At 42.6% G+C, this 10,795-nt stretch overlaps 1 protein-coding gene across 1 annotated transcript; it reads left to right on the forward strand.

Moving 5' to 3' along the window:
• Window positions 1–6,211: 6,211 nt before the first annotated feature.
• LOC136466773 (probable serine/threonine-protein kinase PBL7) lies at window positions 6,212–10,294 on the forward strand. The gene is made up of 5 exons (XM_066465275.1): window positions 6,212–6,509; window positions 7,437–7,636; window positions 8,066–8,255; window positions 8,349–8,740; window positions 9,715–10,294. Exons 1-5 carry the CDS (start codon window positions 6,212–6,214, stop codon window positions 10,051–10,053), a joined length of 1,419 nt encoding a protein of 472 aa, XP_066321372.1. The 3' UTR covers window positions 10,054–10,294.
• Window positions 10,295–10,795: the final 501 nt, after the last annotated feature.

The following is a 10,795-nucleotide window of genomic DNA, read 5'->3' on the forward strand; positions in this document are numbered from 1 at the left end:
CGGACGCTGAAGGGCTACGTTCGGTCGAGTGGTCGGTCGACATAGTGATTAGGGTTAAGCATCGGACGCTGGGCTGTGTCCGGTCAAGCATGACCGAACGCGTTCGGTCAGCAAAAACTAGTTTTGGATCCTTACTGTAAATGATCGGATGCTGAGGGATCAGCGTCCGGTCAACTCTATCGGAGCATCCGGTCAACATGTCGACCGTTGAGATCAAACATTCACCATTGAACAAAGGAGACATGTGGCCGCCATCGGGCGACCAGACGCTGAGGAGCAGCGTCCGGTCAGTTGGACCAGAGCGTCCGGTCACCCCGATCAGTACCCAGTGAAGGGGTACAATGGCTCTATTTCATGGGGGCTTCTATTTAAGCCCCATGGCTAGTTCAAGCTCACTCTCTTGGCCATTTGCATTGACATAGTAACCTTATGAGCTTAGCCAAAGCCCTCCCACTCATCTCCATCATTGATTCATCATCATAGTGAGATTGGGAGTGATCCAAGTGTATTGCTTGAGTGATTGCATCTAGAGGCACTTGGTGTTCGTGTTTTGCTGTGGATTTCGCTTGTTACTCTTGGTGGTTGCCGCCACCTAGATGGCTTGGAGCAGCGAGGATCGTTGAGCAGAGGTGGTGATTGTCTCTGGCTCCGATCGTGGTGATTGTGAGGGGTTCTTGACCTTTCCTCGGTGGAGCACCAAAATGTACTCTAGTGGATTGCTCGTGGCTTGTGTGATCCTCATCTTGTGTTGGTTGTGCGGCACCCTATTGAGGGTTTGGCGTGTGAAGCCAATTACTGTGTGAACCTCCAAGTGAGTGAATCGCCACAACGAAGACTAACTTGCCGGCAAGCAAGTGAACCTCGGTAAAAAATCATTATGTTCATTATTGATTCTGAGGTGATTGGTCTTCATTGTTATTCATCCTTGTGATTGATTGGTTCCTTCCTCTACATGATGGTATAACCTTCTTGATCACTCTCTTTACATTACCGTAAACTAGTTGTCAAGCTCTTTAGTGTAACTAGTTGTGAGAGCTTGTTTGCTTGGTTGGTGTGGCTCTTTAGTTAGTCTTTGAGAGCACACTAACATAGGGTAGTGTCTTTGCTATTATGTGGATAAACACTATCTAAACTAGAATTGTGGTAGGTGGCTTGCATTTTGAGTAGGCTAGCGCAACACTCGCTTTGCCTCATAATCGTCTAACCGTTTTGTTAAGTGTTGTTGTAGAATTTTTATTAGGCTATTCACTCCCTCTCTAGCCATTAGGACCTTTCAACCCGCTAGGGTTTTAGAGAAGAACGGGAGAGATAAAGAAGGTACTGTAGAGAGAATGGGGAATTGGGGAAGGTATGATTGGATAAGGGGTATTATTGTCCTTTGGTCTTATTATTGAGGGTTTTATTGTTTTTTAATTTTTTGTATTCTGGAAACAACTAACAGAGTTAAAAGTAGGGATAATCTAAGCCTTAGTAGTTACAAAGCAGGGGTAAAATCACAACGATAATAAAAACAAGGGTAAAATCACAATTGGACATCAAAGTAAGGGCAAGAACACAATATTCCCAAAGAATTTCATGTGTTCAGGCCTTCAGGGTCAAATATTCAAAGGCCTGCAAATTGGATGTCAATGTTGAGAGGCGTGCGAATTGTGGGTTAAATATATAAGTTTCTCAGCGAAGGGGCGCCGACGTACTCCAACTCTCCATGCTTCTAGAATCCGGATGGGTACCCAAGTAGGGGCAAGTGGTGTGGGGTAGCTTTGTGGCTAACCTACCAGATCAACCTGCATGGCTAGCCCATATAGCCCGTCAAGCGATCCCACATAATCGAAGTGGTCCATGCTGGCCTGCCCACAGAAACATGTGGTGCTGCAAGCTTGGATCACTCGGTGTTGTGGCGCTGCAAGCTTGGATCGCTCGGTGTTGTGACAGTGACGAGGCGACGAGATTGCCTCTACAGCTCTACATCCCCCACCGACAATCACCCAACATCATACTTCATGCAACACTTCTAGCCCCAGTGCTCTCTAGCCCAGCTTGTCCTAGTCCAGCCTTAAACTAATCTCCCTCCATTGTGCTTTTGTCTTTCTATAATAAATTTACCATAGATTATTCCCTAATTGAAAAAATATTTATAGAAAAAACTTGACCACCTAAAGGCATGCCCTCCCCACACTTTGTGGTAAGGGACTCCATAGATAATTAAAACTACGATATATAAGTGGTACTAAAGTAGTGTTACTACTATAACATAAGCTACTTCACAAAAAATTCATAGGGGAGACACCATTGGTGGAACAAGGAGATGTCAAGGCAAGTTCTAGCTTGGATCCAAAGTCGTTAAGGGGTTGAGGACCATGTGGAGCGTCGCCTAGGTTGTCAACACTTCATCTTGGAATGGCTCCGGTAGCATCTCTGCCATGGGGAAATCGAGCAAAAATATGGCTAATGACAATGGAAGTTGGTGGTGAGCTCATGTACCAATCGTGCAGTTGTTGCAAACCACTTTCGCACTTTTTGGTGGATGTGGTATGGGTCGTCGTGACCTACTTCACCTATATCCCTTTCTCCTTTCTCCTTCCTCCTATTTTCCTCTTCTCGGAAAAAGAAAGAAACAAACAAAGACATGGATTACACAACTCAATCTAAAAGACCTATACTCTAAGCTAGACGTGTATTTTGCCTTGTTGTACACATGGTCGCAAATTCTACTGCCGTATAATTCTTTGTATGTGTGTAGCTGCTAGGCTCCAGCTCTAGCTTGTCAACATTCCTGATTGATCTTGCAAGCTAGCATCTTGCCAGCGGGTGTGGAATAGCCGAAACTCGTTGATGTCGTGTAACTTTAAAATTTTCCTGTCTGCTTAATGAAATACAGGTTGCGGCTTGATTGAAAAAAGCTAGATGTAGCACTACGCGAAAATATTATACATGTGTATATTACTGCATTGTAGATAAATAATTGTATGCACTACAATTGCTTCAAATAGTTAGTGCTAGCACTTTATATCTTGTATACTTCATAATTTTTTGATATAAAATTGCATACTATATATAAGTATGAAAGATGTTTTGTCTATCAAATCAACATATGAAGGTTGATGTATTGTCTCCTCCCTCGAGCATGCAACAATCTCTCTTTATAAGTTCCATGTTAGCCCCTGCCTCATGCCATTATGTCACTGTCCTCAGCCACCACATCTAGTCTTATGGGCCCCATGCGTCCGAACCCAATATCTCGCTAGGCGCCTCCCCCATCCCTCACCCTACACACACCACAAAACAAAATCATGTCCATCTCCATTGCTAGGTTGGCTTGCCTACCTATAAACCTTCTAAGCCTATAGGCCACACCAAAGACTTGACAACCCTCGCCTCTAACAAAAATAAGCTCGACATCTAGGTTCAAGCTTTGTTGTCTTAAATCTTGAGAAGGTTTCAAATGTGTACAAGTTAGAAATGAAACGGTAAACAATCAAAGAGATAGATAGGTTACTGGAAATAAACTAATAATAACATATATCCATTATAGACACTTTTAGTGCATGTTCTGAAACAAATTTACCTAATTAACTTATGTTGGTTATTCACGAGCAGGGAGTAACACTCATGATTTCTATACATAAACTCAACACTCACATAACATTACATAACCATGTGGTATATTAATATACTTTGTGTATATTATATACGACAAATTGCTTAATGCTCTGGTCTATCGTAGAACTTTAAACTAAATGAATGGTTGTGATAAGTCCCGTATATGCATATATATGCATGAATACAGAATCCACATTCTAGGGCTCAAAAAATACACGTAGACCCCTCTCTAGACAAACCCTAATATCTCTAGCGCCTCCTCCCTCCCCCTAACCCCACACACCACCAAACAAAAAAAATCATGTCCATTATTTCTACCTATAGACCTTCTATAGGCCACACCAGGGATTTAACAACCCTAGTGTCGATGCAGAAATGAGCATGACGTCTAGGTTCAATCTTTGTAGCCTTAGATCTTGAGGAGATTTCAAATGACCGTAGGTTACTAGAAATAAACTACTACTAATAACATATATGCACTATCGGCACTTTCAACCACGGTATAATTAACATATGTCAGCTTTTCACGAGCATGGAGTACCGCTCGTGACAGCTACATAAAAGTAACACTCACATAACATTGTGGTACATACATACATGCGCGCGCGCGCGCACACGCGCGCACACACACACACACACACACACACATATATATATATATATATATATATATATATATATATATATATATATATATATTGTGTCCGTTATATACGACAAATTGCTTAATACTCCGCTTTATCGTAGAGCTCTAAACTAAATGGATATTGTGATAAATTATATATGCACATATATGTGTACAGAAAATCCACGTCCCGCCCCTGTCTAGTTTCTAGACAAACCCTACTTGCTTGTTCAAAAGTGTGGTGTCTGGTTTTCTCGCTCTGCCATCCATTTTATTTCTTGGTTGTGATAAATCATTGTCAGTTCGCTTGGCTGATAAGCCATGGATGAAAGTACTGTTGGCTGATTTGGTGTGAAAGAAAAATACTGTTCGTTGGCTGAAAAAATACAACTTATAAGCCAAACGAATAAGACGCATATATGCACATATATGTATGTATAGAAAATCCACATCCTGGGACCGGCAGCACAGGTGGGCCTCTTTTCTAGTCTCTAGATAAACCCTAGTTTGGTGGTTTGGGGAATTCTCTGCATGCTATTAAAAAAGATCGTAATGCCCTGTGTGCATCTGAAAAAATTCAGCGGTCTTCAGCGCCACTGCTCTAACTTTTTTGTGCCCTCTATGTCACTGCCGTCAGTTTAGGCTCTAACGCCGTCAAACTGCAGGTGTGAAAAGTCGAAAATACCCTTAAGTCAAAATATGTCATTAATTTTTTGAGCATCCTAGCGACTTCAAATCAAAAAACTCAAAACTAGAAAGTTATAGATCTCGTCGAGATCTATAATTTTCATATAAAAATTATCTTCATTTAATTTCGCAAAAAAATGAATTTTCTAAGATATATTAATCATATCAAATCATATTTTTTTACGGAATTAAATAAAGATAATATTATATAAAAATTAAAGATCTCGACGAGATTTATAACTTTCTAGTTTTGAGTTTTTTCATTTGAAGTCGTTAAGACACTCAAAAAAAATTAATGACATATTTTAACTTAAGAGTATTTTTTACTTTTTACACCTGTAGTTTAACGGGGTTAGAGCCCAAACTAACGACAGTGATATGGAGGACAAAAAAAGGTTGGAGCTGAATTTTTTCAGGGACAGGTATATTTGGCCATGCAGCCCATGGGCCCGGGCCGGCACGGCCCGAGGCACCAGGCCGTGCCTGAGCCGCCACCCCGGCCCGTGGCACGGCACGGGCACGACCCGGTGCAAAGAGGCGGCCCGGTGGTGGCCCGGTGCCCCAACAGCTTCATTTGGCCCAGCAAGGCAGCCCACGAAAGCCAGCCCACCCCGTCGGCCGCCGCATATATAAGCCGCTGCCCGCCGCGGCGCTGCCTCCCTCTCCATCCCTAACCCTAATCCCCATTCCTCCCCCGCCGAGCCGTCTGCTCTCGGCTCTCGCTCGCTGCCTCGCTCTCGCATTCGTGATCCACAGCCGCCACCGCTCTCCATTGACCATCGTCGTCCGTCCTCTCTGGCACCGGTGACCTCACCGGCGCTCCTCCACCTCGCACTGAGTTCGCTAACCCCGTCTCCTCCCTCCTTTTCCTCTCCTGTTTCCTCTCGGCTCTCGCTCTCGCTCGGAATCGGTGAACCATGTGAGTTCGTGTTCATGTCACTCCCTCCTCCCCCACCTCGCCGTCGATTCTAATCGGTGTGATGGTGTCTGTCTCATCCTCTGGCTGGCTCGCTGGCTTCTTCATCTCCGACACCGGGCTCTAGGAAAGCAGGTTCGTCACTTTCCCTAACCCTAGATCTACTCTTCTCTGCTCTGTCTCTCAAGTGTCATCTCTCACTCTTCTTCTTCTCTGGCACCGGGCTTCGGGAAAGCAGGTTCGTCACTTTCTCTAACCCTAGATCTGCTCTTCTCTGCTCTGTCTCTCTCTGATCTCTGTCTCTCAAGTGTCATCTCTCACTCTTCTTCTTCTTTGCGTGCAGGTTGGTGCCTGACGCCGCGTCTTCCTCCTCTGGAGTAGACATGGCCAGGCCACCAAAGCGCCCGTTGAGGGACGGTGCTGGAGCTGCTGGAGGTCGAGGTCGTGGACGGCTGTCCGGCTCGTTCGCGGGCGGTTGCGGTTCCGGCCTCGCAACGCGGGGGGAGGATCAGCATCCCCTCGGCGACGGCGAGGACCAGGCGCCGCACCCGGACGATGAGCTAGAAGTCGAGGCACCCGGACGCCGCGCTGCACCCTTGTTAGTTGGTCGAGCTTTTCTACCATTTAATAATTTGGATAAAAGTTCTAGTTACATCCAATTGAACACTTATATACGTTCAGGTATTGCCTTTCTTTTTAAAAACGGTAATTAATACAAAAAATAATGTATCTTTTGTACTTTGCATTTTACATGTCTAATTTCCCTTGGCTATTTAAAGAAACAAAATCTCTTAGCGTGGCCATGACTTATTTAGTTATTGTTCGTGTTGCATCAATAACCCAAACCGTGAAAACACAGTTTTATCCTCGATGGCATCATCAAATAGCAATGCACTAGAAAAACTTCAAATGAATTTCTCATCGTCTGATGTATCCTTTTTCCACTCAACTTCTAGTGTCGACCTGATGCTGCTGGAGATGCTGTTGAAAAGTTTGATTTTTTTTTTGAAGTTAGTCATCAGTTTGCTGCCCATACGTTAATTTGTGCCCCCACTTAATATTAATTGCTCATTGTTCATTAATACAATTTTTTCTCTCAATTTGTGCCTGAGCTGATGTTGCCGGATTTTGTCCTTTGTTGTCGTACAATTGCCGTGTTGTTACTGGTCGGGTTGCAGTTTGTAGAAGTTTTGATTTCATCTACCTGTGTATTTACATCCAATAATTTTGGTAGCCCCATTAGACTTACAATTTTTTTTCTTACCAATTTTATCTAGTACATTTGATATGATTTCTTTTGTTTACTCTAGACCGCTAGGTCATCATAAATCCAATTGTACATGTTCTTTTTCTTTTTTCTGATTAAATAATTTTTAGGTCCTCTTAGCTTGTTTATTCTAGAACGTTAGATAATCATAAAATCAAAAAGTGCATATTCTTTTTTCCCTGATTAATTTTGTACTTTCTAGAACCTTTTGAAGAATGTGAGGGCTTTTTTCTAAACACTGATATAATTGATTACTATTAGCGTGGTCTCCCCTTATAGTTGGCAACATTTGCATTATTTGTGTGTCTGATGCTTCATCCATTTTTGTTTTGTTTGTACAGAGATGGCAGAATCAGTGGTCATGGTGGAGACCCCTCATAATGACTTCATCACAGATCAACGTCCAGAGAGGCACATTCGTCTCAGGAGTTTCACCTATGATGAGGTCTGTGCAGCGACACATGGCTTCGAAGTAGACCGTTTCCTGGGACAGGGTGGGTTCGGCCAAGTGTACAAGGGCTTTCTTGATAGCACCAATCAGGTTGGTTCACATGCCTCTGCTCAATGATGGTTGAAGATATGTTTGTGTGCTAAAATCATATACTTCTTTGTTGCTATTTCGTTGCTCAAAAAGACTAGATTGATCTTGATGAGTATAACTGAAGACTGAAATGGTGACTGTGCGTGCAAGAAAAGATTGCTGTGGTTTTTTTTTATAGCTGAATGTTGATCAATGTATATGGTCAATCGATGATAGTTATTACTAGTGCGCTAGTCGAATGAACTGAAGTGATCTTAAGTATGGTCAGAGTAGCACCTACAAGAAAGGATATGTGTACTTTCTTTCTTTATGTATCTGAATGCTGATGAATGGTATCGTTAATTTATCATGAAAAAAGGATGGGTAAGATATATTTGTTGGCTTTCATTTCTTCTATGATATTCTAATTCTCGAAAGGTGCCTGGACAGGAGGTGGCTATAAAGAGGCTTGATCTTCAGGGACAACAAGGGCATAGGGAATTCGTCACTGAAGTTCTGATCTTGAGCAATGTGCACCACCCAAATCTTGTAAAGCTCGTTGGATATTGCACTAGTCATGGTCAGAGGATTTTAGTTTATGAGTATATGCCTTTGGGTTCTCTGAACAGTCACATCCATGGTATGTTGCGAACCTAACATATATATATCGTTCTCTTTCGGCTATATATTAGAAGAATTTAGTGTAATCAGAGTTGGTCCTTGCTTTGTCCAGATCTCCCCCCTGGTCAGCAGCCTCTTGACTGGAGTACAAGAATTAAGATACTCCTTGGTGCTGCTAAAGGTCTTGAGCATTTGCATTACAATCTCACCCCTCCTGTCATCAATCGTGATGTGAAATGTGCAAACATTTTGCTCGGAGCGGGGTACCACCCGAAGCTGTCTGACTTCGGCTTGGCGAAGCTAGGTCCAACTGGTGACAATACCCATGTTTCAACAAGAGTTACGGGTACACCTGGTTATTGTGCGCCAGAGTACTTGATGACTGGTAAATTGACAGTAAAGACAGATATTTACAGCTTTGGTGTAGTTATGTTGGAGGTTCTCACCGGAAGAATGGCTAGAGACGAAAGACTCCCTGAATCAGAGCGAAACCTTGTCGCATGGGTAAGCTTTCTGTTTAAAAAAAAAAAAATTCTTTACTTGCTTCTCCTCAATGCTAGTATAATTGCCAATATGCTCATGAGGAAAGTATGTCGTCCTATTTAATATCTCAGTCTCTTCATTTAAAAGGCTCATAAGCTGTGAGCTCATGCTCTTCCTCCTTCGATGCCCAAAAATGGTCTTTATTCATTTTGTTTCTTAACCATTTGATCATATCAAACTTGTTCTTTTCATTAAAAAAATATATCAAACCTGTTATGTGCTTCTTCTATATCACCTTCATGTCATCGTTGTAGAGGCAAGAAACTTAAGTCTAGCTGAGTTAGTCGTGGGCATAGTTGTATGCCTTAACCAAGTTTTAGTCCTCGTAGGAGAATTTGGATGTGTATTTCTTCTAGATTAAAATAAAAAATAAAAACCAGGACGAGGATCAGGAGAGGGTCTTCTCTTCCACACCTGAATAAACTTGGGTCAAAGTTTTCTTTTCGCACCTTTTATTTTGCTTTTTTCTTTTCTTTCCCTTTCTTCTTCCTAAATATCGTGCATGGAAGCTGGAAGGGAATAAAACAAAGATTCACCCTGAAAATCTTCTCCCCCTCACTCCAGTTTTAGTTTCTGTCAGTTTATGTTGGATTTACACTTGACTTGCACAAGATGGTGATTATTTTGGTGTGATTTCTAGATAGAATTGGTATGACTACAAATTCAGACATCGGTAAGGAATATTTCACCTGATTAAATTCTTACCACACCTTTAATTTAGGATTCTAGGTGCTGAACTATTCTAAAACATCCGAATATTTTTATAACATGCCAAAAAAAATTCTGGTATAAGAGGGAAGTTTTTTCGTCCAGGTACGATATAGCAAAATTACTACTTAAAACAAAGGTTCAGGTTTTACATGCCATTCAACAGATGTATGCATTATCCTTTTGCGATTACATGCCATGACCTTTCTTTTACTGTATGGTTTCAGGCTCTCAACTTTCTCTGCAGACGGGAACTGGACATTCTGGTAGATCCGGCACTACGGGTTCAGTGCTCCCAGCCTTGTTTGGAGCATGCCTTTTTTGTTGTTTCACGCTGTATCAGTGAATCACCCAATATGAGCCCAAGCATGCGAGATGTCGCCTCTCTCACTGTGATGTCAGAAGTCAGAAACAGAAGGCGGTTGGACCGTGGCGGACGCAGCACACCAACAAGAACTATAGCTCTGATCGGAACCCTGGACGCAGCACACCAACAAGAACTAGCTCTGATCGGGACCACCAGGGCGACGATCAGGGAGAAGGAAACTGAAGAATCCAGTGCATAGCAAAACAATGGTGTTCTTCAGTTGCTGCATTTTGTGGTGATGGTCAGTTACTGCCTGTCTGGGAGCAAAAAAGTTGCAATGCCTGTTCAAATGATACGGTTGAATTGCGGGGAAGTACATGGTCATGATGAAGATTTTTTCCCCTTATAGTTTGTAGACAATCGTTGTAAACTGTTGTGTTTGTTGTGGCTTAGTCGTATCAGACGCTCTGTTTGCATGTTGTATTGATGACGATGGCTTGTTTCTCTTACTTTTGCTGTTGATGCTGCTCCTAAAAGGGTTTGATTTACATTGTGTCCAAGGAAGTTATCCCTGATCTCAGGTGTCGAGTGTTTAATTAACTTAGTCACAAAGTTCTAGGATGATTGGGTCGTGGAACAGGGATCGAGGAACGCTCTTTGAGACAGTTTTTTTTCACTGCACAGACTGGGATTGTTCCCGCATTCCTGAAACAGGTGGAGGAACGTGGCACTGTACCTAGTTCCCATTGACACTGCCTCTGCCATGTCCAGTGTGATTGTCCAACACTCCAACTGATCTTTCACTTCAGTCTATGTTGCGCAGTTCATCTACTTCACCAAAGTTGCAAGACATTCGTCGTATTGTGTTGACAGAAACAAGGTGTTTACGGGCATGCCGCATGACGCTGCACAAGTTGAGAGGGAACACGGCATGCTTTTACCAAACTCATTTTTCAATAATCTTGTGAGGAACTGAAGATAATTAGCTTTCCAAAATGCCT

The sequence above is a fragment of the Miscanthus floridulus genome, chromosome 1, assembly GCF_019320115.1.
Source record: "Miscanthus floridulus cultivar M001 chromosome 1, ASM1932011v1, whole genome shotgun sequence".
Classification (NCBI taxonomy): Eukaryota; Viridiplantae; Streptophyta; class Magnoliopsida; order Poales; family Poaceae; genus Miscanthus; species Miscanthus floridulus.

What these genes read in the sequence shown, in the direction of transcription:
- LOC136466773 (XM_066465275.1), top strand. Translation starts at nt 6,212, where the DNA reads ATGGCCAGGCCACCAAAGCGCCCGTTGAGGGACGGTGCTGGAGCTGCT. An exon ending in GAACACTTATATACGTTCAG is followed by an intron (nt 6,510 to 7,436) that starts GTATTGCCTTTC and finishes TTGTTTGTACAG; the next exon opens with AGATGGCAGAATCAGTGGTC. An exon ending in AGCGAAACCTTGTCGCATGG is followed by an intron (nt 8,741 to 9,714) that starts GTAAGCTTTCTG and finishes GTATGGTTTCAG; the next exon opens with GCTCTCAACTTTCTCTGCAG.